This window comes from Tachyglossus aculeatus, chromosome 21, assembly GCF_015852505.1.
Source record: "Tachyglossus aculeatus isolate mTacAcu1 chromosome 21, mTacAcu1.pri, whole genome shotgun sequence".
Lineage (NCBI taxonomy): Eukaryota > Metazoa > Chordata > Mammalia > Monotremata > Tachyglossidae > Tachyglossus > Tachyglossus aculeatus.
Genome location: NC_052086.1, coordinates 59,073,149 through 59,099,535, shown reverse-complemented (window position 1 = coordinate 59,099,535; position 26,387 = coordinate 59,073,149). Strand labels below are relative to the sequence as shown.

General features: G+C 43.7%; 1 protein-coding gene across 1 annotated transcript in view; it reads left to right on the top strand.

Moving 5' to 3' along the window:
• Positions 1-26,387, top strand: part of SDK1 (sidekick cell adhesion molecule 1) — a 246,586-nt gene that overhangs the window by 88,770 nt on the left and 131,429 nt on the right. Inside the window, exons 15-17 of the mRNA XM_038762450.1 lie at positions 20,022-20,131; positions 23,310-23,460; positions 24,121-24,358. Coding sequence (XP_038618378.1) covers positions 20,022-20,131; positions 23,310-23,460; positions 24,121-24,358 — 499 coding nt within the window. The remainder of the gene's footprint in view (positions 1-20,021; positions 20,132-23,309; positions 23,461-24,120; positions 24,359-26,387) is intronic.

Below are 26,387 nucleotides of genomic sequence, written 5' to 3'. Positions count from 1 at the left end.
TCTAGGGGAAAGAGAGTGGGTCTTGGATTCAGGAGCCCTGAATTCTAGTCCTGGCTCTACCACTATCTTATGTGACCTTGGATAAACCATTTAACTTACCTGGGATCAGTTTCCTCATCTGTAAAATGGGGATAATTTCAGTTTCACCCTACCAAAAGAGGGCTTTTGTGATGATTAAATGAGGTACCTGACATGAAAGCACTTGGAACAGTAAAAGGGCTATACAAAAAAGGTATTAGAAAAATGTAGACACACACTATATATAATCCATAAACATACAAATTTCATTCATCAAGCAAAATCCACTTCTGTACCTTTAAACGTCCCTCTGTTCATTATTTTTTCAGGAATGCTTCAGGTCTGTGGCTATGTTTCATCGTAATAGCCTTATTGAATTTTGAGGTTTTCTGGGGTAATTTTGAGAAGCTGAATTTGCCAATATTTGTGCCTTATATTTATCTAATTGAGAATTTAGGGCATTCTAGGTATATTTGCATCTCTCTGAGTGTCTTATAAGAGAGAAAAAGGACATAATGTACCCTAAAACCCAGTTGGGAATCAAGATTGCAGGATTTTAGGTAAACTAATGTTCCTGCTTCTCCTATTGTTGTGCCGAGAATCAGCGAGTGAGACCCAAGTAGAAATTTAGAAGTGGATTTTATTAGCGCGCGGCTGCAAGGGGCCAGGGACCCAGATCAAGCAGCCCCGATCCCATTCTCACTGCGTCTTTTATTCAGTTACAGCAACATGGGAGGGAGCATTTAGGAATTTCAGGAATCCAATTAGGACCAACAGGATGCTGTAAATTCTCTGTTTTTACTGCCTTGTAAAGGTTGTTGTTATCTGCCATATGGCCTTGCATAGATAGGTGTGTAAATTCTGTTATCTTCTGTTGTCACTGTCTTGTCAGGATGTCATCTGACCTAGGACCTTACATAGATAAGTGTTACTTGTTTAATGGCCTTGAAGGCATCTGTTGCAGACAATACAAAAAGGAGTTGTTCTCTTAGCCTGCACAAAATGGAGTCAGTCATGTCAAGTCTGCTAGTGGACAACAGGGATGGCTTTTGTCAGGCAGGTCAGGGTGGGGGAGGCCTTGGTTAGGCAGGTTTTGTGGCGGGAAGTTTTTGCGGGCATTCTTCTTCCGTGAAGAAGGGTGTACAAAGGGATGGGAGGAAGGGATGTGAAAACAAAAATGGATATCAGACAAACCCGATCACAACATTCCCCACTTCTTATGGACAGAGTGTCAAACCCTTGACACGTTTGTGGCGACATCGTCATACCGGCCAACGGGCTCAGTTTGTAGGGATTGATAGTGGAGATCCCTAATGAGGAGCAGCTTAACCGAGTTGATGCGGGACTTAACAAATTCTAGGAGGCGATTCACTAAGCAGGGTCCGACGAGCAGGGCAACTACGAGGAGAAACAAGGGGCCAGCTAGGGCAGACACAAGCGTGGTTAACCACGGGGATGTCCGGAAAAGACTCTGGTACCAGGTTTCGGCCCCTTCACGCTCCCTTTGCCTGTCTGCTAAATTTTTCCTCACCCGAGAGAGGCTCTCCTGAACAACTCCAGAGTTATTCGCATAAAAGCAGCAGGCCTCTCCCAGGGCGGCACAGAGGCCACCCTGTCTCAGAAACAATAAGTCCAAACCCCTCCGGTTCTGGAGGACCATCTCCGCTAGGGAGTCAACCTGTCACTCCAGAGTGGAAATGGAGTGCTCAAGGTGGGTGAGGTCAATATCCACCTGGGTGCGGAGTTCTCTGTAGCTAGCCTCCCCCCGCACCAGTGCGGTAGTGCCCAGGGCGGCAGACCCCGCTAAACCCAACCCCACTAGAATGGGGATGAACAGCGGGGCAGCCCGCTTATGACAGAGGGACCAATCCTCCCGCAGGGAAAAGTGGTCCCACCCATCAGCACCAGGCAACAAGGACACTCTGGGGACGATGGAGACTAGCACACAGAGAGGGCCACTGGGGTGAGCAAGGAAAACTCGGGCTGAAACACATCGAGTGATTCCGTTCAAACACACCCACCAGGTGCCCGGTGGGGCGGGGAAGTAAGCAGAACCGGAGGAGGACCGGACCATCACATTGAGGGAGCAGACAGGCGAGTATGGGGAGGCATGGAGGTTCGTGTTATCCGAGATTAAGCAAACCCTAGAGCCCTGGACATCCCCAAGAGTCAACCCTGGCTGGTCCCATTCACAGTTGTCAGAATCGGAGGTGGTAGACACAGGGTTATTGATAGCCACTCCAACATAGTATGGAGGCTGGGCATATATGCATAGCCAACAGCTTAGGCCCAGGTCCGGTCGAGTGGAGTTGATCACCCCCTAAACGGCCTGTAAGAGGCCCATGACTGAAGGATGAGGGGGTTTCTGGCTGGAGGACCCCCCTTCACCTGGCTCTGGAGAGATAATTTCCCCGGCGGGTGTCTGAGGGGGTGGGACAGCAAAGGACGGGGCCCAAGGACTAGGGAGGATTTTGGGGGGCAGAGCTGATTTCCCAAGGGGGCCGATTGGCAAGTAGAACGTTACGGGGGATTGCTTAGCAATGGTAAAGATAATCCAAGGGTCCACCCAGGCCCTATTTCTGCCATCTAATCTCATGCCCCATGAATGGGGAGTATTCCAGAACCTACTCTCAGGGTCACGAAGGGTGAGAAACAAGGTTGTGGATACGGGGGTTGGGTCCTTTTGGATAGTCAAGTGCGGATCCATCCCCACGCGGCCTTCTTTGGCCCCACAAGCCTCCCCGCGGAACGAGGATACTACAATGGCGGTCACACAGGCACATTTCGGGCAGAAATGGGACGACCTATCCAGGCACCTGGCATCCCAGCCATCTGTAAGGAACCCCGGGCACATTCTTACTTCAGAAAACGGATTACTACAAGGGGAAGCGCCTCCGATCGAGGTGGGGAAGAGGGAGCATAAATCCAACCGGAAATACCGGCCATCATTCAAACCTTGGTTATGGGTCCATGTACCATCTTCTGCATAGAATGTCCAGAGTACCTGATCCCCCTTTTTCATCGTCCAGGTGTTTTTGGGTTTTGGGGCATGAGGGTTGAATGACATCGAGGGAGAGGGGGTCATTAGGGAGGTGAGGAGGAGGAAATGCGGGAGAGTCTTAGCTTTAAGGGGTCAGCCTGTGCCTCCACCTTCCATGTCGGGGCCGCAGCAGGTTTCACTCGACTGTGATGGAGCCAGACAGGAACAGAGTCAACCTTGATGGCTGTTGGCGTGGTCAGGATGACGGTGTAAGGGCCCTTCCACTTAGGCTCCAAGCCGGAGGCGGTGATTTTCTTGACCAGGACCGAGTCCCCAGGTTGGAAGGCGTGTGCGGGTGCAGAGGTGGGAACTGGCAGGGCGTTTCGGACAGATTTCAGGAGTGTTCCCTGTGTTTTCTGGAGACCCTGCCGGAACTTAATCAAGGAAGAATTAGTAGCGTCCGCCCTGAGTTCCTCCCTGATTAGAGGGAGGATTGGCGGGGGTCTACCAAACAGAGACCCGACTTATTGGGGGTACATCGGCTTCGGAGTAGGGCCAGTGGGAGGAGCATGACCCAATTTTCCTGAGTTTCAAGGACCAGTTTGGTAAGGAATTCCTTAAGAGTTCGGTTGGTCCTTTCTACCTGACCTGAACTCTGTGGTTGATAGGCACAGTGTAATTTCCATTCTATTCCTAAGGCTTTGGCTATGCCTTGGGACACTTTGGCTATGAATGCTGGACCATTTTCAGACCCGAGTCCCAGTGGGAGACCAAATCGTGGGAGAAGTTCATTTAGAATCTTTTTCACCACTACCATGGCTGTTTCGTGTTTAACTGGGAAAGCTTCTACCCACCCTTAAAAGTGTCAACAAATACCAGGAGGTATCGATAGCCTGCCGCGGGGGGTTTCACCTCTGTAAAGTCTACCTCCCAGTTTTCTCCTGGCTGCAATCCCGGCAATCTGACTCCTGAGGGAGCAGCCTTCCCCTGCTTCGCATTTACCTGCGCACATGTTCCACAACGGATGGTTATGCTAGCTAAGGGGCTGTCCAAGTGTGGGATAAAGTACCCATCTCTCAACAACAAGCCCATCTTTCGTGCCCCCAGATGGGTGATCTGGTGTAGCCACGTGATCCATTCTCTCCCTACTGCCTCAGGGACAAAAATTCTTCCCTCTGGAAGGCCCCACCATCCTGACCCGTCTCTAGTCCCCCGTTTTTGTTTTGCGAAGGAATCATCCGAGGGGGAGTAGTGAGGGGCCGGTGTATCATTAGGGTCAAAAACAGGGCATAAGGGGGCAACGCCGGGAGGGGACTTTGCCGCCTCTCGGGCAGCCTCATCCGCCGCCTGATTGCCAGTGGCCTTGGGTGAGTCCCCGTGCTGGTGCCCGGGGCGATGGATGCTGGCCACCCGGGCCGGCATCCAGACTGCGTCTAGTAAAAACAAAATCTCCTTATTTTTAATGGTTTTTCCCGCCGAGGTTAAGAGCCCTCCCAACAAGTTTACCCCGGCTTCGGGTATGATTAGGAATTTTTCCGAGAAGTTTGACCCTAGGTATTCTAGTTCTAAGGTCTCTGTAACAGGTACTGGGAAGTTCTGCCTCTGCACCCCCGAGATCCTAATGATTTCCCTCTCGATTCTGGCCCCGATCGGCAGTCTGGTTAGAGACGATCGGGTAGCGCCCGGGCCTATCAAAGATATAACATTGTTAATCTTGTTTTTCTCTGCCCACCTTCAAATTTGTCAAGGGCTCAGGGTGGGCTTGTTCTATGGGCTCCTGATCCCCCTAGTCTTCCCCCTCCACGAAGGAATTACTAAAATTATCTCCTGTCCCTTCTCTTTCTCCTTCACACACACTACTCTAACCTTCATACACATACAATTTCCTTCAGAGGCAATCTCTCCACCCCTAATTCCCCCCTTATGGGACACCTGCTTCGCAGGGTGTAGATGCCTGACCAGACAATTTCCTTCAACTGCAATTTTTTCACCTTCCCTTTTCCTTCATGTACCTAGAACTCTTTTCTTTTTCCCGCTGAGGACACTCTCTTTTCATATGCCCCTGCCGGCCGCAGGTGTAACAAGTCATGATCAACTTTGCCACCATCTGCACGATTTATATCATAATCTTTCTTTGCTTTTCCTGTTGTTTTGGAGTCTGCAACATCACTTTGGTGTGCCGGTTTTTCTCTTTTTTCCCCCTCTATCTTTCTTCTCATCTATTTCCTTCAGCACAAATTTACCCACCGACGGCCGCCAGACTGCGGCATACACAAATTCCCCATCATTCCGGGGTTCCCTCATAATTACATAGATGTTCAATTCTTGGCAAACCCAGTCCTCGGAGGATCCGTACTTTGGCCAGAAGACGTTCCCTCTGAGGTGGGCGCCAGCCCAAGTTAGGCAGTAATATGTAATTATTTAATAATAATTTTTATAATTAATTTCTTCTCTTTTCTCTTATACTTTGAAAGTTCATCGGACTGCCTTCCGGAATTTCCGGGAGGGACTTCCCACCACTCGGTTTTGACTGAGATTTTTCCTTTTCCCACCTTCGTTTCCTCAAGTCAAACAGACACTCCCGTCACTTTCTAGTATCTAGAGAACTTTAACCGTGCACTGACCACGGTACTAAGCGCTTATGGAAACACGTACAACGATAAGTAACCTCCCCCGTCCATATTTTGGAGGTCCATCCCAATACTCGAATCTGGGTACCTTTAATGGGGCCTATGCCACTCGACTCTCTCTGAGAGTCCAGGGCGGGCTCTCAAACTGCGGGACGTCCCAAAGGGCGCCCGGGTTACAAGGAGGGGGAAGATCATCCTCCTAGGACTCCTGGAGGACTTTTTGGGGGGGGGGGGTCCCTGGAAGGGGGCCCTTTTTTAGGTTGGGCAAAAAGAACTCGGATGCCCCTTTTCAGGGAGCAATTTTTCAACCAGGGAGGGGGGTGGGTAATGAGGTCCAGCCAAACGTCAATATAGGGGAACTGATCGGGGTGGCCAGGGGTCCCAGTCACAATTCTCCAAACCTTGTTTACAATTTGCTTATCAAAACTACCCTGAGGGGGCCACCCCACCCCCAAGGTGGGCCACTCATTCATGCAAAATAGAATGAGCTTCTGTTTCTTTAGGGTAATCCCATAATCATACCCATCCCGGTATCCTTTTTTAAAGTGACTGAGCATACAGTTCAAAGGCGTTTCTGGCGTGCTGGCTGAACCTCCCATTCATACAACACAGAGACACAAACAAACAACAACCTGGAGGCGAACACATCCTTCCAGTAGACATTGGAGAAGTTGCCCTGAAGATATTCGTCCCCGATCCAGGTGGAAACCTGCCTGGCAGTCTGTGAGCGAGGAGGTTTCAGACAGAGGATCGTAAAACAGAATTTCCTAAAGGCAACGCTTCCACATATAGAACAGATTCACAGACAACCGCGGAACCAGAACCAGAACCAGAATCGGGCAGAGACCCAACGTCTTGGGGTGCCCGGGGAATCGAGGCGCAAAGCGCTAACTGCCGCGTCCGGCACTCGTTCCCTCCAGAAAACAGAAACCAGGTTACCTCCGGAAGCAGTTGATCGTTGCCGATCCCAGGATCCACCAGGCCGAAATGAGGATCAGTCGGCGTCAGGGGACAGTTGAGACCTCTCAGCCTTGAGTTCCGGGGCCCTGGAACGTCTCAGGGGCCGGCCCCCCTAGAAGTCAGAGCAGAATGGTCTCCTTCCCCCGAGGCCGAGGTCCTCCCAGGTTGGGTCTCCACGGTGACACGGGACACCGTGCAATCTCGCTGGGGCCTCCAAATGTTGTGCCGAGAATCAGCGAGTGAGACCCAAGTAGAAATTTAGAAGTGGATTTTATTAGCGCGCGGCTGCAAGGGGCCAGGGACCCAGATCAAGCAGCCCCGATCCCATTCTCACTGCGTCTTTTATTCAGTTACAGCAACATGGGAGGGAGCATTTAGGAATTTCAGGAATCCAATTAGGACCAACAGGATGCTGTAAATTCTCTGTTTTTACTGCCTTGTAAAGGTTGTTGTTATCTGCCATATGGCCTTGCATAGATAGGTGTGTAAATTCTGTTATCTTCTGTTGTCACTGTCTTGTCAGGATGTCATCTGACCTAGGACCTTACATAGATAAGTGTTACTTGTTTAATGGCCTTGAAGGCATCTGTTGCAGACAATACAAAAAGGAGTTGTTCTCTTAGCCTGCACAAAATGGAGTCAGTCATGTCAAGTCTGCTAGTGGACAACAGGGATGGCTTTTGTCAGGCAGGTCAGGGTGGGGGAGGCCTTGGTTAGGCAGGTTTTGTGGCGGGAAGTTTTTGCGGGCATTCTTCTTCCGTGAAGAAGGGTGTACAAAGGGATGGGAGGAAGGGATGTGAAAACAAAAATGGATATCAGACAAACCCGATCACAACACTATCTCTTATGCAGAAACATTTACAAGAGTCAGTGCTAGAAATTTCTGTCCCTTGTCATTAGCAAGCAGACCTTGGGGTTAGATGCTGACTGAGAAATGGAAGAGGAGTATTTGTCAAGAATACCCATTGCCAATTCAGATTTGCTGCCATCACCATCTTGACTATAAATACTAAATTCCATAATCCTAGGAATATATAATTTCAGGTGGTTCCTTAATCGTATAACAAGGAACAGAGAAACCAGTATTATAGGTAAGATGGTTCTTCCAGCAACAGTGACCTGACCCAGCACTATCAGTCAATCATTTTATTAAGCACTTACTGTATGGAGAGCACTCTACTAAGCACCTGGGAGAGTACAGTACAACGGAGTTGGTAGACATGTTCCTTGCCCACAGTGAGCTTACAGACTAGAGGGGGAGGCAGACACTAATATAAATAAATATATGAAATAAATTATGGAAACGTACATAAGTGCTGAGGGGTGAATACAGGGTACAAATTCAAGTGCAAAAGCAATGCAGAAGGGAGTGGGAGAAGAGGAATTGAGGGCTTTATCAGAGAAGGTATCTGGAGGAGATGTACTTTTTGTAAGTCTTTGAAGGTGGGGAGAGTGATCATCTGTAGGATGTGAGGAGGGAGAGCATTTCAATCCAGAGGCAGAAGGAGGGTGAGAGGTTGTCAGTAAGATAAAGGAGATCAAGGTACAATGAGTAGGTTGGCTTAGAGGTGCACAGTGTGAGTCGCTAGGAAGTCAGTGAGGTAAGGTAGGAGGGGCCAAGGTGATGGAGTGCTTTAAAGCTTCTGGTAAGGAATTTCAATTTAATATGGAGGTGGATAGTAATAATAATATATTACGGTATTTGTTAAGCACTTACTATGTGCCGGGCACTGTAATAATAATGATAGTATTTGTTAAGCACTTACTGTGTGCCAAGCACTGTTCTAAGCTCTGAGAGGGATACAAGGTAATCAGGTTGTCCCACTTAGGGCTCACAGTCTTAATCCCCATTTTACAGATGAGGGAACTGAGGCACAGAGAAATTAAGTGATTTGCCCAAAGTCACACAGCTGACAAGTGGCAGAGCCATGGTTAGAACCCATGACCTCTGACTCCCAAGCCCATGCTCTTTCCACTGAGCCACGCTGCTTCTCACCGTACTAAGTGCTGGGGTGGACACAAGCAAATAGAGTTGGACACAGTTCCTTGTCCCATGTGGGGTTCACAGTCTCAATTCCCATTTTACAGATGAAGTGACTAAGGCCCAGAGAAGTGAAGTGACTTACCCAAGGTCACACAGCAGACAAGTGGCAGACTGGGATTAGAACCCATGACTTTCTGACTCCCAGGCCCTTGCTCTGTCCACTAGGCCATGCTGCTTCTGCTGAATGGACAATCACTGGTAGTTCTTGAGGAGTGGAGAAACATGGACTGAATGGTTCTGTAGAAACATGATCCAGACAGCAGAGTGACATATGGACTGGAGTTGGAAGAGACAGAAGGCAGGAAAATCAGCAAGGAAACTGATACAGTAACCAAGGTGGGATAAGATAAGTGCTTCCCTTAAGATGGTAGCAGTTGGGATGGAAATGAAAGGTCGGATTTTAGCAATTTTGTAAAGGTTGAACCAACAGGACTTGGTGACAGATTGAATATCTGGGTTGAATGAAAGAAATGTTGAGGATAACGTCACGGCTCCAGGCTGTGAGACAGGGAGGATATGGTACTGTTTACAGTGCTCGGAAAGAATAGGGAGGACAGGTCTTGGGTGGTAAGATAAGGAGTTCTGTTTTGGATATGTTACATCTAAGGTGTCGCAGTACAACCAATTAGAATTGTCCTGAAGGCAGGAGGAAGTGCTAGACTTCAGAGAAGGAGAGCCATCAATCAGTCAATCATTCAATGGTATTGAATATTTACTATGTGCAGAGCACTGTACTAAGAACTTGGGATGATACAGTATGAGGGAATTAGCAGACAAACTTAACAAATTTACAGTCCAGGGGGAAGGGGAGATCAGAGATAGAGATGTAGATTTAGGAATCATCCACACAGAGATGGTAGAAGCAGGTATGGGATCTGAAGAAAATGATGACCCCAGCTTGAAGATAGAGACATGATTAGAAATGTCTAAATGCTCCAAATTTCCTTGTCCTACCATACGTGGAAATCATATCAGTATAAACAGTATTTCCCAATCTCATAATGTGTGGAGCAAAAGTACAAAGAAGCCAAGCACATTGTACCTGCCTTCCAGGAGTTTATAATCTAAAGGGCAGAAGTACACATATATTGATAATTATGTGATCATTCAGAGTGAGAAAATAGATATGAATGATGTACAAAAGTGGATAAATAAGTCAAAAATGAATGAATGGAAAGATAAATTCTTAAGGCAGGGTTGAGACTGAATCGGTTTTAAGGTACTCAGTCAGCTCTTCCTTCCCCTCCTATCTAACCTCACTCCTCTCCCACTACATCCCAGCCTACACACTTCACTCCTGTAAACACCAGCCTGTATTCATTCATTCAATCGTATTTATTGAGCGCTTACTGTGTGCAAAACACAGTACTAAGTGCTTGGGAAGTACAAGTCGGCAACACATAGAGACGGTCCCTACCCAACAAAGGGCTCACAGTCTAGAAGAATAATAATGATGGAATTTGTTAAGCACTTACTATATGCCAAGCACTGGTTTAAGCACTGATGTAATCAGGTTGTCCCATGTGTGGTTCACAATCTTAATCCCCATTTTACAGATGAAGTAACTGAGGCACAGAGAAGTGAAGTGACTTGCCCAAAGCCACACAGCTGATAAGTGGCGGAGCCATGGTTAGAACTCATGACCTCTGACTCCCAAGCACTGGCTCTGGCCACTAAGCCAAGCTGCTTCTAATCTGTATACTGTATCTCTGACTCATCACTCTCTATTGAATGTACATTGTGTGCAGAACTATTCTGTTTACTTGTCCTGATTGCTTTGGATTGTTGCCCCCTTTGCTTGTTATTCTTTGCAATCTACTGTATCTTGTTTGTATTCCTTTTCCTAGATTGGAAATCCTGCAGTAGGCCAGGGATTGCCATCTAATTTGTTACATTACCGCAGGGTATGACACATAGTAAATGCTCAATTAATGTCTTAAACTAATGAATGCTATGGTGACTGACAGTATGTTCATTACTTGGAAGATGGGAGGCATTAATCGAGGAATACATCCTGGAGGAGGGGTTATTTTACAAGGACTTTGAAAGAGAATAGGCAAATGATTTGGTGGTGGTGGTAGTAACAATAATATGCATTAAGCTCCTACTGTGTGCTGAGCATTGTGCTAAGCACTGGGAAAATGTATACCAGTGGGAAGTAGACATGGACCCTGTTCTTCAACAGGCTCACAATCAGAAGTGGAAAGGGAAAGCTTTTCAGGTAAAAGTTTTAGGAATAATGCACATTTATAATAATAATATTAATGATGGCATTTGTTAAGCACTTATTATGTCCCAGTCACTGTACTAAGCGCTGAAGTGGATACAAGCAAATCAGGTTGGATACAATCCCTGTCTCTTTTAGACTGTGAGCCCACTGCTGGGTAGGGACTGTCTCCATATGTTGCCAACTTGTACTTCCAAAGCGCTTAGTACAGTGCTCTGCACACAGTAAGCACTCAATAAATACGATTGATTGATTGTCCCACCTGGGGCTCACAGTCAGAATCCCCATTTTACATGTGAGTTAACTGAGGCCCAGAGAAGCCAAGTGACTTGCCCATGGTCACACAGCAGACAATTGGTGGAGCTGGGATTAGAAATTTACTTTAGAGCTCAGGAAGTCTTTGAAAATTAGTTGTATGCAAATTTCTAGATAAAAGAATTGTAATTTCTAGTAAGCACTTACTATGCACTATTGTAGATTCAAGTTTATTAGATCAGAGAAAGCTCCTGGTCCACTTGGGGCTCGCATTCTATCTTATCCCCAGAGGTTAAGAGGTTTACCCAAGGTCATACAGGAAGTTAGTGGCAGAGTTGGGACTAGAACCTTGATCTCCTGATTCTCCCTGCTCTTTCCATAAATAAAATATTTCTCATTAAGAAAAAAAGCAGTCTAACATCTGACAGAAACTAAGTTTCAAAATGACTGTAGGTGGGCCATCCGCAAAATAGATTGAGAGCCATTTTGTTCTAATAATAATAATAATTGTGGCATTTGTTAAGCACTTACTGTGTGCCAGACACTGTGCTAAGCACTGGGGGTGGATACAAGCAAACTTTGCTTGAACTTGCAGTCCTGGCCAAGACTTGAGAGTGAAGAGTTTAATGTAAGAGGGGGCTATGAAGATGGGCTATGACTCTGTAGCTGAACTGATTTATCTGTGGCTGAAACATTTTGATTGGAAAGAATATGCTTGTTATTAAATATTCTGAAATTGAAATTGAAATGTTCAAAGACTCTAGGTCTGGCAGCTTTCATGATTAAGCTTTCAGGGAACATTTAAACAAAATTTAAATCTCAAAGTTAATCATTGGTAGTAATGGCTAAAGCTGACAGAATCTGTCATGCTAGATTCTGGTTTATGGGAACTCTGAGCAGTGAGGGGCAACCATAAGGCTCCCAAGCCAGGAATGGGGAGGAAGCTTTCAGTTGAAGGCACTTGTAATCCCATTTGCTTTAACTGGGATGGGAAGCTGCTGTTGGTTCTATACTGGCTTTGATAGATGCCTCTGGTGAAATTAAAATGGCCCCACCCACCACCTCTGGTGCAGAGTTAGTTTGATTTTGTTACACAGGGCTTTGCCAGCCAATATCAGCAATTGGTGAAACTACATGTTAGGTGTGTAAAAATCAACAACTTAATATACAGTTTAGAGTAGAAATTTCATGGAAGTAGAGCTGGATGGTGTGGGTGTGATGTCGTGATGGGGTGGTGAAAATTTCAAAGGCAAGAGAAACAGAGAAAGCAGAGGAGGTAGATATAAGAAGGAGTGGGAAGGAGACATAAGATAGACATAAGAAGAAGGATGGAAGAATGGGGAAAACCAGGGAAATAAAAGAAAGGGGGCCTTACTCCCTACCCATCTGACCACTCTTTTTTAGTCTCGTCTGCCTGCTCTTTATCCTCTCCTCGTTGTTTAACTATGGGAAACTTGCATTGCTTCATCCTAGGTCCTCTCTTTTCTATTGCTAGGCTCGTGAGCATGTAGAAGTTTAGGTACCTTGTCTCTCTCTCACCAGGGTAATTTTTCCCAGCATGTAGTACCATGCTTTGTGAACAGTAGGTGCTTAAAAATAATCTGCTACTACTGCTACTCATGATTTCATATGTCCCCTATCTGAAGGTGATTCCCAAATATACCTCACCATCTTTATTTCCCAAGTGCTTAGTACAAGGCTCTGCACACAGTAAGTGCTCAATAAATCTGATTGAATGAATGAATGAATCTTTGTCCTCACATTTGCTTTGTAATCTCATATCTCTTTTGTCCTCCAGGACATCTTCACCTAGGTAGTTTACCTACTCCTTAAACTCAATAATTCAAAAAGGAACTCTTCATCTTCCCACCTAAACTTTCTTCTCCTAGCTTCCTAACTTCCAAATCACTATCTAGAATACCGCTATCCTCTCTGCCCCACAAATCTCTCAATCATGGTGTTATCTACGACTCCTCCATCATTTACTTACTATATTACTGGAATCTATATCTTAGTAGTTTTTCCTCTATAATATTTCTCATATCCTCTCCCTCTCCACCCCTATGGCTACCATCCTTATCACCTCCTGGTTGGATTGCTATAATAGCCCTCTTACTGTCCTTCCTCCTAAAAGCTTCTCCTTTCTTCAGTTTTGATGAATTTCAGCTGTACATCATCTACTTAAATCACTATTCTTGGAACTTCCCTCCTTCTTGAAAACCTCCATTTCTTTGCACAAGAAACCAAAATAACTTATATTACTTTACACTCTTTTCTCCTGGTACTCCCCAGATCAACCTCTTTGGTCTCCTAAATTCACCTCCCAGCTGTACTTCTCAAGTGCATCTCCTCTGTCCAAACCATTGCTTACATCTTTCCCGCTGCTTGGAACTCCCTCCCAGCTCAGATCCTCCAAACCACATCCCCTCTTCATTTTAAAAACTCTCTAATCCGCATCCCTCCCCACTTCCAAACCCTCCTAAAAAAAAAAAAAAAAACAAGTGATCATCCAGAATACATTACCCAACTAATCCTCCCATCCCTGGATATCTAAGCCCTCAAATATATCTTTCTCTTGTTTTCTTGCCCTTTGTTTCTAACTTTTTCTTCCCTTTCTTTTTCTTTATCTCTTATTTTCTTCTTGCTTCCTTTCTTGGCTTCCTAGTTTGATTATAAGGACCCTGAAGGGAGATATATATATATATTTTACTTCTGTTATATATTTTCAAGTGCCTAATGCTTATATCTAGGACTCTCCACAGAGGTATTCCACAGAGGGACACCTAGAGCACAGGCCTGGGATTCAGAAGGACCAGGGTTCTAATCCTGGCTCCTCCATTTGTCTGCTATGTGACCTTGGGCAAGTCACTTCTCTTCACCTCAGTTACCTCTTTGGTAAAATGGGGATTAAGACTGTGAGCCCCAGTGGGACATAGACTGTGTCCAAATTGATTCTCTTGTATCTACCACAGCACTTAGAACAGTGCCTGGAACATTATAAGTTCTTAACAAATAATATTTAAAAAGTTCCCATGCATTTTCAAATGCTACATTAGGATGGTGATCAAGGAGGGCACTAGTCATGTTCCTCCAGACATCTTGTTGCAGGTGTTGGAGATAGATTAGTGGACTGGATGGATTGACCTTAATAGCAATCCCTGTAAAGGAACTTAAAATGTGACCAAAGTTTACCAAAATTTACCAAATTTTCACCTGGATGTTGTGGCACATAGTAATGGAATGAATTTAAAAAGATGACCATTAAACAGTGCTTATTGGGTCACTTTCGGTATGCAGAGAGCAATACTAAGATGTGTGGGAATTTAAAAAGGAAGTAGAAGGCATGGTTCCAAAGGGAACTTGACTACCAACTGTTATGTTGTACTCTCCCAAGCACTTATAACAGTGTTCTGCACACAGTAAGTATTCAATAAATACCACTGACTGATTGATTGAGGAGTAGTTTACCACCTAATACAGAAAGCCCAAATACCTATTAAATAGGGTACCGAAACACAGTAAAAAGCATAGAAACATATACATAGTTGATTGGAGCTCCCCAGAGAGAAGCTGTCTCGACATCACCCAACTTTGAAACAGTAGAGTATCAGTCCATCCCACATCTGAAGGTGGATATGGTTAGTTAATTAGCAAGAGACTCTAATACCTAGCTGGAAAGTCATCCTTCCATCTCTTCCCCTCCAAAAAACCAAGGGAGGCAGCTATTTTACCATTTGAAATACTCCGCTAAACCCAGATCTATGAGCTACTCAGATAGGACAGTTTAAAAATTCGTTAGGTTCTCAAGCTTCTACTTGATTTCCTGAGATTGCCAAAGGGCTAGAGTTGGCCTTGAGTGGAGCTGTTCAGCTCTGTGGCAGTTTGGCCAGAATTATGTCTCTACACAAGTTCCCAATCTGTTCACACATCCCCTGTGCCCTCCAGTGATCTTCATTTGGGGAAGCTTCATTTGGCTCAGACACAGGGGAGCTTCCCAAAGAACAAAAGGGGATTCTATATTTGTGGAACTAGCAATTTGTGCAACTTTTCCTGCTGACACCAGGATTTTGGATAAGCAGGGTGCCGCTAGTTTGGCAAGTTTTCATGGAAAGAGTTTGTGGAGTCTCTTGTCTTTTTTTTTAAGTTACGGATGAAAGAAGTTTCTATGCCGGTTAAGCTTTGTGTGCTCTTTCTTCCCTTCTTGTTATTACCTATTTGGCACTTTTCAGGTCACAGTGAGGTTAATAATTATTGGCTGTACAGCCATTTTGCCTGTGGCCTCCCAGGCTCTGAAGCAGGTCATGTGGCACCTGTTACCCAGCTGGCTTGAGAGTGAGAAACCTACGAAAATGTTAGACAACTTGAGACACAGCATCTCCTCAGAGACTGCCCCCATCAACTTCTTTGGTGAAGGGTGGCATTGTTCTGATAGCAAATTCTCAATTGAGATGAACTAGGGACCTCAGCAAAGTCTAGGACACAAGATTATGTCATAAGAAAAAGTTTCTCACAGTGATCAGAAATAGAAAGGGAAATGGTAACCCCAGGCCTCATTCAATGCTAGTTGCTTACCATCTTCCATGACTTTAGTGGTTGACTGATGTGGTCCATAGTGCTCTCTAGATGCCCTTGGCATCTCTGCTTTATGACAAGAATCTTCAAGAGCTGTTTATTCTTTCTGTAGTTTAAGAAAAAATTTCGAATTTCAACTCCCCACGGAAGGTAACAAAGGCTAAAATAACTTTACCTCATTGTGGATTATTCATCATCTGGGTAATTGGTACTGCTAGCCCTTTATCCTGGTATTAAATTCTAAAATGGCCCAATATGAGACATTTGTTAAAATTTTTGGTTAGTAGTATAATGATTCCTCAAATCTTTTGATCAAAATGAACTCTTTTTATATAACAATTTGAAACCTCTTCCTGCTGTTTTTTAAAGAGAAGTTGTATTTTGCAATTACTACCCTCCCTAGCTCATTATGTCAGAATTATTCAGTTTCAGAATGAATTTGGAATTTCTTTCTACTTTTCTGTAACCCCATGCCATCTCATAATGGAGATCTTCACAAAAGTGTTCCTTACTGGCCAGAATTTCAGTCTTGTTCATTTAAAAAGCACTGTTCTAAGCACTGGGGTAGATCCAAATGAATTAGGTTGGACACAGTCCTTTGTACTTCCTGGAGCTCAAAGTCTAAATTGGAGGGAGAAAAGGGGAACTGAGGCACAGGGAAGTTAAGTGACTTGCCCAAGGTCACACAGCAAGCAGCTAGCAGAGCTGTGATTAGAACTCAGATCCTCTGAGTCCCAGGCCTATGTCCTTTCTCCTAGGCCATGCTGTATCTGACGAGGAGTATACAGTAAAAGTAGAAATCAGGGTCTCTGCTTTTGAGAAGCATGCAATCGAATGGAGGAGGTGGCAGGCAGGGATAAAATACATACTGTCAGGCCATATAAATACATCTGGTAAAAAAAAATGTGTGTGTGTGTGTGTGTGTGTGTGTGTGTGTGTGTGTGTGTGTACACTAAGGATGGTTAGAGTTTGACCTGTTCAAAAGAGTGGGATTAGTCAGGAAATGCTACCTGGTGGAGAAGGTTTTTAAGGAGGTTATGATTATACTTGGGGATTGTCAGAAGCTTTTAGTATTTTAAAATTGGAATGTAGAGTTTGCAGAAAGTGCCTAGAAGCTGAAATCTTTTTTTAATCTACAGAACAGTTAAAGTACCATTAGCAATAATGCAAGCGTCCCAAACTGCTTGCCAGTATTTGAACTGCCTCCTTAACTGACAGGATCCATCCTGGATTTACTTGTCTTAATGATTGCAAGGCTCTGGCCAAGCTGCCAACATCAATTCTTGTTGAATATTGGAGATGATGATGTTACCTGGCTGTTAACCTGTTCATTTGGCAAGCAATAGACCATCAAATAGTTAAAAATGAAAAGACACCATCTGGGCCCAATTAAAACTCATGATATAAAAATGACAATTGAGAACTGGTTCTGTTCACCAGGTGCAACCCTAGCCTACAGAGGATGGTTAAATCCTGTCAAGGCTCTCTGTTTTAATCCGTCTTTATTTTTGGTTACATCTACTTCCCTCAAATTCAGTTAATCAACATTAGTTTAGGAAGGTAATGTTAAATATTTTTCATACTTCTGTGGTGATAGAAGTGGTTGCTTTGGCGCTTTTGATTTTGAGTCCCTAGATATTCAACTACTTTTAGATAAACTGTGGGTGAACGTAACAATCAGACTGGGGTCATGAATCACTTTATATTATTTCATTTGAGAAACTAAAGTGAGAGCGTGTATACATGTATTATTTAAGGTTTGAAGATGAAGCTATGGATGATGAGTATGTATGTAGATCTAGCACACTAATAATTTGGACGGCAAAAATATTTGCTGATAAGAGATTCATAGAATCAAAGATTATAAGGAATCCTGAAAAGTTGTGTAGTGTAACCCCCCCTACCTTCAACCAGGTTGTGACTGAACTTTGGAAGACCAGGGCAGCTGTTTATTTTGGCTTCTTCAGGTCCCCTTCACCACTGGACTTGGACTCTGAACTTTGTTTTTTATCTTGTTTTTGTATTTCTGTTATTTCATCTTCCGTATTGTGTCTTTCACCAAACCTCTCCCCACCTTATTTTTAGAGTGTGAGGCCCTGAATGGTCAGGAACCACATCTGTTTTTCACTTACCTGATCTTCTCCAGTACTTTAGCACAGTGCAGTGCACACAGTCAACACTAAACTATTATTATTATTATTATTATTATAGTAACTATTATTACTAGTTCCCCTAGACAATTGGGCATATGCCCTACTTTTAAAAGTCACTTTCCTCACTAAGCTAGTCTGTTCCATGTTCTCAGAAAAGATTTTTGTATATTTAACCTAGTCCTCCCGCATACTAAAGCTTGAAACACATTCCTTTTTATTTGGTTTTCAGTAGTTAGAAAATATAAGGTCACAATCTTTGGTGTAATAACTATTCATGTCCTTGAATCCTATTATTTAGTCACCCTCAGCCTTCTCTTATCTGGTAGGAATACTATCAGATCCTTTTCCTTTTGCCCTTTAGTTATGGAAGTCAGAATGGACAAAATACTCAGTGGTCTTATCTGCAAGAGATAAATTTCTGGTTTTGTCCCAACCTGCTCAGGGCAAACCATAGATTAAGCACTTGCCTAATGTGAGTGGTGACTGTGATGGCAAGAGATTACCATGATTGGGGCACACGGGGCCTCTAGGCCTGTCTGTGAGCCCATGCTAGGGAACTTGAAAACAAGATATCTTCCTGATTGATGATAGCGTTTCAGAAATTTCCCTCTCCTTTACTGGCACTTGCTCTGAGTTGTCTCAGGGCAAGCAAGACCCAGAGTTCAGACAAGCAGTTTGAGGAAGGAGGAGAAATGTTAATAGAAGACTTGATTCTCCCAGACAGAACTGGGCTAATTAGTAGGTAGTACTCGGTTGGCAAATATTCTGTATCCTACAGCTCAACTGAATGTTTTTAGTATTTCTGTGCTGAATTATACAAAAATGAACTGGTATAAGACCCCATTAGCATTACCTGGTTATTGACTCTAATGTTGTTTGTCCTTTTACGACACAGACAGAATCTGAGAAATGTTTGCAACCTGTCCTTAGCTTTTCCTTATTCAGAGTCATTGACAATCCACCAGATATAGTGAGAGGATTACCTCATGCTTCCTCTAAACCTATTTTGCATCTTTAAACAACTGCCCAGCAACTGCTCACTCTTTATCTGCTTATTATCCTTTATGACCTCTAATCCTTTTTCAGGAAGTCATTTTCCTTCTTGTATTTGCATTGCTTCTATTTGTATAGTGTCATTTTTTTCCTTGAGTGACCTACCTTGTACTCCTACTTATTGAACTTCTTTTGTTTTCTTCTGACCACTTCTCCAGTTTACCAAAATCATTCTGAATTCTGGTGTTATGCTCCAGAGGGCTGGCCTCCTGCCAACTCATTGTCATCTGCCAAGTTAATGAGCATGTTCCCTATTCCATCATCTAAATCCCAAGTGAAATGTGAACCTATACTGGGCCCCAAAACCTTCCCTACTCAGTGCTACTTTCAGAACATCATAACCTCCCTATCATAACCTCCCCCTTCATTATCCGATTCCTTGGCCCCAAAGTCACTCAACCCTCAAAGAGTAGGGCCAGGGGAATGTTGCGGGCAGGCTTCAAGGGCACTAGTCATCAGGGAATAACACCGTGGCCCAGAGGAAAGAGCAGAGGACTGGAAGTCAAGAGAACAGTTCTAATCCCAGCTCGAGCCCTTGCCTACCTTCTTACCTTAGGCAACTCACTTGTCTTCTCCGTGCCTCAGTCTCATCATCTGTAAAGTGGGGATTAATTATCTGTTTTACCTCCCAGTTAGAGTGTGAGTCCCACAAAGGACAAAAACTGACTAATCTGATTCTATCTACCTCAGCATTTAGCTCAGTGCTTGGCACATTGTAAGTGCTGAACAAGCATTACAAGTATCTTTATTATTATCATTACTTTTCTAAGATTCTCTTACAAGAGCTGTGCTACAGATAATTCTTCCTAAGAGGAAGGCTATGCTTCTGTCAAGGTGTGTACAGACTTTATCTTGTCGTGGTAATCTGCTGGGATTAGCTTGTATCCTCCCCTTTAGTGAGCTGTGGGGCTGACACTGATGGGGCATTCTGTGGGGAGATTTAGATTGTCTGCATGACCAGGAGAGTCCATAGGTCTGTGGCTGTCAAATTAAGGGATAAGGCTACTATGTCCTTCCAGATGTCTGCTTTTTCACTGGAATTATTGAGGTAAATGTAAATTTTGCAAGGAGGCTTTAGTTCCTTAGGGTTTGAGTAAACCTTTGTTTTTATTGTACTTTCCCCACCCAGGTTGGTGCAATAGGAGATGATGAAGAGTGGGTTGGCCTCTATGAGAAGGAGAATGAGCCTGATGCCCAAATGCTGGAGATTCCAAACCTCACTCCCTATACTCATTACAGGTAAACAGTGGGTGATCAACTACCACAGGACAAAGTTTTCCCATTAATGAGCAGGTGGTTAGAGCCTGCAAAAACAATGTGGTGAAAAAGGATGAGTTTACAGCTAACAAAAATCCACCTATCTGTATGTAAATTAGAACTTTTAAATCTCAATAAAAGCTAATCAATCTGTAAAGAGAAATGGTAGGCAAAATGCCTGATTGAATTTTTTTCCAAGAGAAAAAATTACAGCTGAAAGGAATGTTATTTTGATCAATACTAAACTGGCAAAAAAGTATCCTTTAGATAAATCTCCACTACTGTAGAGGACTTAGTAGATGAGAGCCTCAGGTAATCATAGAGTGACACATTTCTCAACAAATTCTGGTAAGGTGTCTCAGTAATTTACCAACCTGCCAACGGAATACTCCTCAAGGTACAAACGGAAGAGATAGTTAATGAATATCCTTTTGTTTGATGTTATAAAAAGGCTCAGAAGTGACTAACCTTACTAGTCTGGCACTTAGTGTGCCAATTGAACTTCTGTTTCTTGATCCTGGAACTTGTCTTGGCAGTAAATCGTTGCCCTTAACAAAGAGTAGAGTGGTCCTAAGCTGTTAGAAATGTTATAACTTCCCGTAAGATCAATGAAGGATATGAATTTTCCAGTTATCACAGATGTCGAGCTTGATAATGTCATTATCCTGCCAGGAGGAATGCATTTTGTAAGATCAGGAAAGAAGGATTAAAGGGGTGAAATTGCTTCTTTGTCAAGAGAATTTTCTTTGTAATATGCCAGCAGCTTGAGTGAAAAATTAAGATGCATTCTCCTTACTGTACTTCCTAAAGAAGATTAGGCAAAGAGAGTCTATACTAGGTACTTCAACCTTTAGATTATGCCAAATACTTTATTTTAGAATGTATGCCTCTTGTAGGCAGGGAGTATGTCTACCAGCTCTGATGTATTGTACTCTCCAAAAAGCTTAGTACAGTGCTCTACACATAGTAATACTCAATGAATACAACTGATTGATTGATTTTAGAGAGCTCAGTAAAATGGCAAGATATAGCACCTATAAAGTCTAATAGGGAATTAAATGGAATGCAGAGTCTGGACATCCTAAGACATTTTAATGCCATTTTGAGTCTTGAGGAGCATGTCAGATTGTCATTTTGAATGATTACCCTCTCTCATGTTTGTGCCTGGAACAGAGAACTGGGCCTGGGGTATCCCCAGATCAATGATTCTACTGCGTTACCCTGGGAAATCTGGTCCATGTGCTCTGTACATACAAATAAAGGAAAATGCAGCGTAGTTGTTTCACCCTATTGCTGTGAAATTTCCAGTGTGAAATTTACCCTGAGAAAATTGAGAATCAATCAATCATATTTATTGAGCACTTACTGTGTGCAGAGCACTGTACTAAGCACTTGGGAAGTACAAGTTGGCAACATATAGCGATGGTCCCTACCCAAGAGTGGGCTCACAGTCTAGAAGGGGGAGACAGAGAATAAAACAAAACATATTAACAAAATAAAATAAATAGAATAGATATGTACAAGTAAAATAAATAAATAGTGCAATAAATATGTACAAACATATATACATATATACAGGTGCTGTGGGGAAGGGAAGGAGGTAAGGTGGGGGGGATGGAAAGGGGGAGGAGGGGGAGAGGAAGGAGGGGGCTCAGTCTGGGAAGGCCTCCTGGAGGAGGTGAGCTCTCAGTAGGGCCTTGAAGGGAGGAAGAGAGCTAGCTTGGCGGATGTGGGGATGGAGGACATTCCAGGCCAGGGAGATGACGTGGGCCGGGGGTCGACGGCAGGACAGGTGAGAACGAGGCACGGTGAGGAGATTAGCGGCAGAGGAGTGGAGGGTGCAGGCTGGCTGGTGAAGGAGAGAAGGGAGGTGAGGTAGGAGGGGCCGAGGTGATGGACAGCCTTGAAGCCGAGGGTGCAGTGTGGCCTAATGGATAGAACATGGGCCTGGGAGTCACAAGGTACCTTGGTTCTTGTCCCGGCTCTGCCACTTGTCTGCTGTGAGACTTCGGGCAAGTCACTTCTCTGTGCCTCAGTTACCTCATCTGTAAACTGAGGATTATGACTGTGAGCCCCATGTGGGACATGGACTGTGTCCAGCCTGATTAGCTTGTATTTACCCCAGTGCTTAGTACAGTGCCTGGCACATAGTAAGCGTTTAGCAAATACCATAAAAAACAACTCCAGCTGCCTTGCTGTTGGAGTGGATCTACAGAGGGTCCCAGCACAGGCAGTTCTCTCCCACTGGAGCCTTCTGGTACCGTATGGTAGTTCTGCCCCATAGAAGCAAATCTATTCCCATGTTTATCTGAATTGTTATCAATTTATATATGCATTTTTAAAAGCAGGATCCTTCCATTGTAATTATAGTATAAAGAAGGAAAAGACTGTAAGCTGCAGGTGTGATCAATGAAGGAAATTATCCATGGCTATTGAAGAGAAATTTAACTTTCCAAGATCTCTTTTTATTGCAACACTAGGAAATCCTGCTAATGCTAATAAGCAGCCGTTTGAAGCCAATCACATGACAAGGAAGCAGCAATACCTGGTGGAAAAATCCCAGGGTTGGGAATTAGGAGACCCAGGTTCTAGTCTCAGTTCTGCCACTGGCCTGCTGAGAATCTTGGACAAATCATTTAATCTCTATATTCTTCAGTTTCCTCATCCGTAAAATGGGGAAAAGTTGCCAGTGCTCCCTCTTTGATTTTGAGCCCCTGTTGGAACAAGTTCTGTGTTCAATCTGATTATCTTTTATATACTTCAGCATTTAGCATGCTTGCTAAATGCCCTAATTATCCTTACAGAGCCCAGAAACTGAATCAAGAGGCTCAACTTCAGATCTGATATAATTAACACACTGTCTAATTGTTGAATTCCAACAGAGGTAACAGAGCACAAATGTCTGATGACAAACTGCTAGAATTGAACAGCAGAATTAGAAATTGTTAGATTGTGATGACTCCAGAGCCATGTATTGCATATTTTCAAAGAAAGCACTAAGTTGTTTACATAAATGAAATCTGCCGGAAAGAGGGCATCCCTGAGAAATGACCTTTTAGATTCATCTTGGCATAAAACTGAGTCTTACTTCTAAAATGACTTATCCTTTCCTTTATTGCGTTATGTTTTAGAATCACTTTGTTACATCATTTGACTTTAGGTTTCGGTTGAGACAAATGAATGTCGTTGGCCCAAGTCCCTTCAGCCAATCATCTCGTGTTATCCAGACTCTGCAGGCCCCACCGGACAGCGCGCCTGGGAGTATAACCGTACGAACTGCCAGTGAGACCAGCCTGTGGCTCCGCTGGGTGGTAAGTTGGAAAGAATCACAGAGAACAGGCCGTTCACAGAGCAGGATTGAGATCAGGAGGGCATTTGAAATGAATCAAAGCTTAGTGGTTTTTTGTCATCCTTTTATTCTCGTCAACACTGATCTCAACATCAGAGAGAAAAATCTTGCATTCGCAATTAGTCTTATAGCTCAGGCCTGTCCAGGATGATTTATTAGTCATCAGCAGTCTTCTCTTCCTCCTTGCAACAGAAACGATATCCCTCTGTGAGAATGCCAAAAATGTTACACGCCGATCAGCAAGTTCTTAAGCTGGGTTGACATCAAACCAATATTCAATATTTGAATGAGGGCCAGTTTTATATTTAATCAAAACGATCTCCCACAAAATTAAGACAAAATGTATTGAAATAAATGATGCGTTGAAGTTGGTGACAAGGCTACATTTAATTAACAAAGGATATATACTGGATAAAAAATTGGGTTCAAGAATTATGAGTATCTACCAAAAAAGACATGATCAATAAAGGTAAATAAAAAACAACACCAGAAACTAGTTCTTTCCTTTCTGATGGTTGAGATGCTCTTCAACCCCATTGTTGCAAAATGTCATTTGGAGTGCAGTTACAAATCCACAACATTGACCGATTTTTATTTTACTGTTATCATTACTCATATCCAGCCGCTTCCAGATTCTCAGTATAATGGCAACCCTGAGTCAGTAGGCTACAGGATTAAGTACTGGCGAACTGACCTCCATTCTTCAGTGCTGGTGCAGGTGATCAACAACAGGCTGGAGAGGGAATGTACCATTGAAGACCTAGAGGAATGGACAGAATATGAGCTGCAGGTCCAGGCATTCAATGCCATTGGGGCAGGCCCATGGAGTGAGGCATTGAGAGGTCGCACTCGGGAATCTGGTAAGTCTCAAGAAAATTCCAAGAGGGGGAATGGCATGAGTAGGTAGTCATAAATGAGAGGTTTTGTGTGGAACAATAAACATATTTGGTTGGATTCTTGATGACTCGGGTCAGGCCCCTCTCATGGGTGAAAATTGCCCCAAATTTCTGAAATGAGGGAAATGTTTGGTCCCCCACCACCTCCAGAACCTCTCCTAACTTGATAACATCAGCTGGAGCACAGCCAATTCCAGGGGAAGAATTGAGCAAGGTGGCAAGGGTAGAGAAGTTAATTCAAATCCCCAGAGCCTGGAAGGAGAAGAGAGATCATGCCCGCCTCCCAGAAGGGAAAAATGTAACTGGTGTTCATTCATCAGGTGGACTGTGTTTCAGTAGGGTGAGCTAACAAGAAAAATTGTGTGGATGATGTACCCACAACAGAGCCTCTAGGAGAAGTAGAACAGGGTTCCAAAGGTGGTTGGGAGCCTTTGGGTTTCACCTAAGAATAAATGCAAGGTCAGGGATTGTGTGTTTATTCCCGGATCAGGTTTGCGGTTCGGTTGTACAGCTACTGTTGCTGTTGAAATCGCTTTTTAAGTAAATACCGCTAATAACCAAAAAGACTCCCTGTTCAGTCCTTGTGTGCTGACCCTGAAAGTTGGAGCGATTCGCTCTCAAAGGGATGGAGCTGGGCATTTGTCATTTACTCCCAACTGCAGCTGCCACTCTCATGAGTACAGGAGGGTACAGGACCAGTAGGCTGTATTCCAAATGCTTTCCATGCCTTGTAGGGGACTCAGTCTAAGAGACATGGGATGGTGACTCTCACCAATAATATGGAGGGGGAAAGCAACTGACATTAGAAAAGCCAGCTAATTGATGGGTGTGATAATCCAGACATGAGTAAAGTGTGGATTGACTGCAGGAAAGTGTGGATTCAAAAAAATAGGGGTCACTGGCCATTTAGCTGACTTTCTAATTTTTTTCTTAAGAAATCAGCATTTGTATGTTAAAATTTCCACTTTCCACAGTCTTCTTCCATTACCAAAGGTGCAAGCTAATTAATAATGGGTTCTCTTTTCATAAATGGGCACACTGTATGATTTAAGTAATATTGGATAAAGGAAAGAAGGTTAATAGGTTGGATGCCTTTTAGGAGATAATTCCTTTCTTCCTTCTCACTTCCTGGCTGCCCATTTTGCTGTCCCTGATGGGCTGTCAGTGGCCTGAGGCATTTAGAAGTGGGAACCTTCCCTCTTAAATGCCTCTCTCTGATATATCTAATGAAAATAATTTTATTGTTTGGAACATTTTAAACAAAATGCCTTTTATTAAGGTTAGAGGTAGTATGACTTAGAATAATTCCAAAATAGGCATCAGAGTAGTACTTCTTTCCCTCTGAAAAAAAAAATTCAAAGGAATTTAGCACTCTAATGTTATTTCCTAAAATTGGGAGGTTAGAGAGGCATTGATCATCATTTGAAAATACAAAATGTGCTCAGATTTTAGCACTTCCGTTGGCAATATTCAAGGAAATAGCTTTAAAATGGAAGCTGGGGTCTTCTTGCCAACCAGGGGTCAGTCTTCTGCACATTTCCATTGCATGTGGTGAAGGCTGGCCTGTATGAGGGTGGTTGGAACAGGCCAGAATGGCTGGAATCTAAGCTAGTAGATTGACTTAGAGGACCGACTTCAGTTTGTTTTTGTTTTTGTTTTTCCAATGGTATCTGTTAAGCATTTTCTATGTGGCAGCCACTGTACTAACACCTGGGGTAGATACAAGATAATCTTGTTGGACACCGACCCTCACAATCTTAATCCCCATTTTACAGATGGAGTAACTGAGGCACAGAGAAGTTATGACTTGCCCAAGGTCACAAAGCAAAAACAGTTGTTCCTTCCTCACTCATATTAATTCCAGAAGTATTTATTGAATCCTTGCAGGATAAATCACACTATCATGGACATCATTTCCCTATCAGCCATTAGAAACAGGGATGTAAAATATTTTGTTTGTTGTTGACTGACTTTTCTACTATTAGAGAAGCAG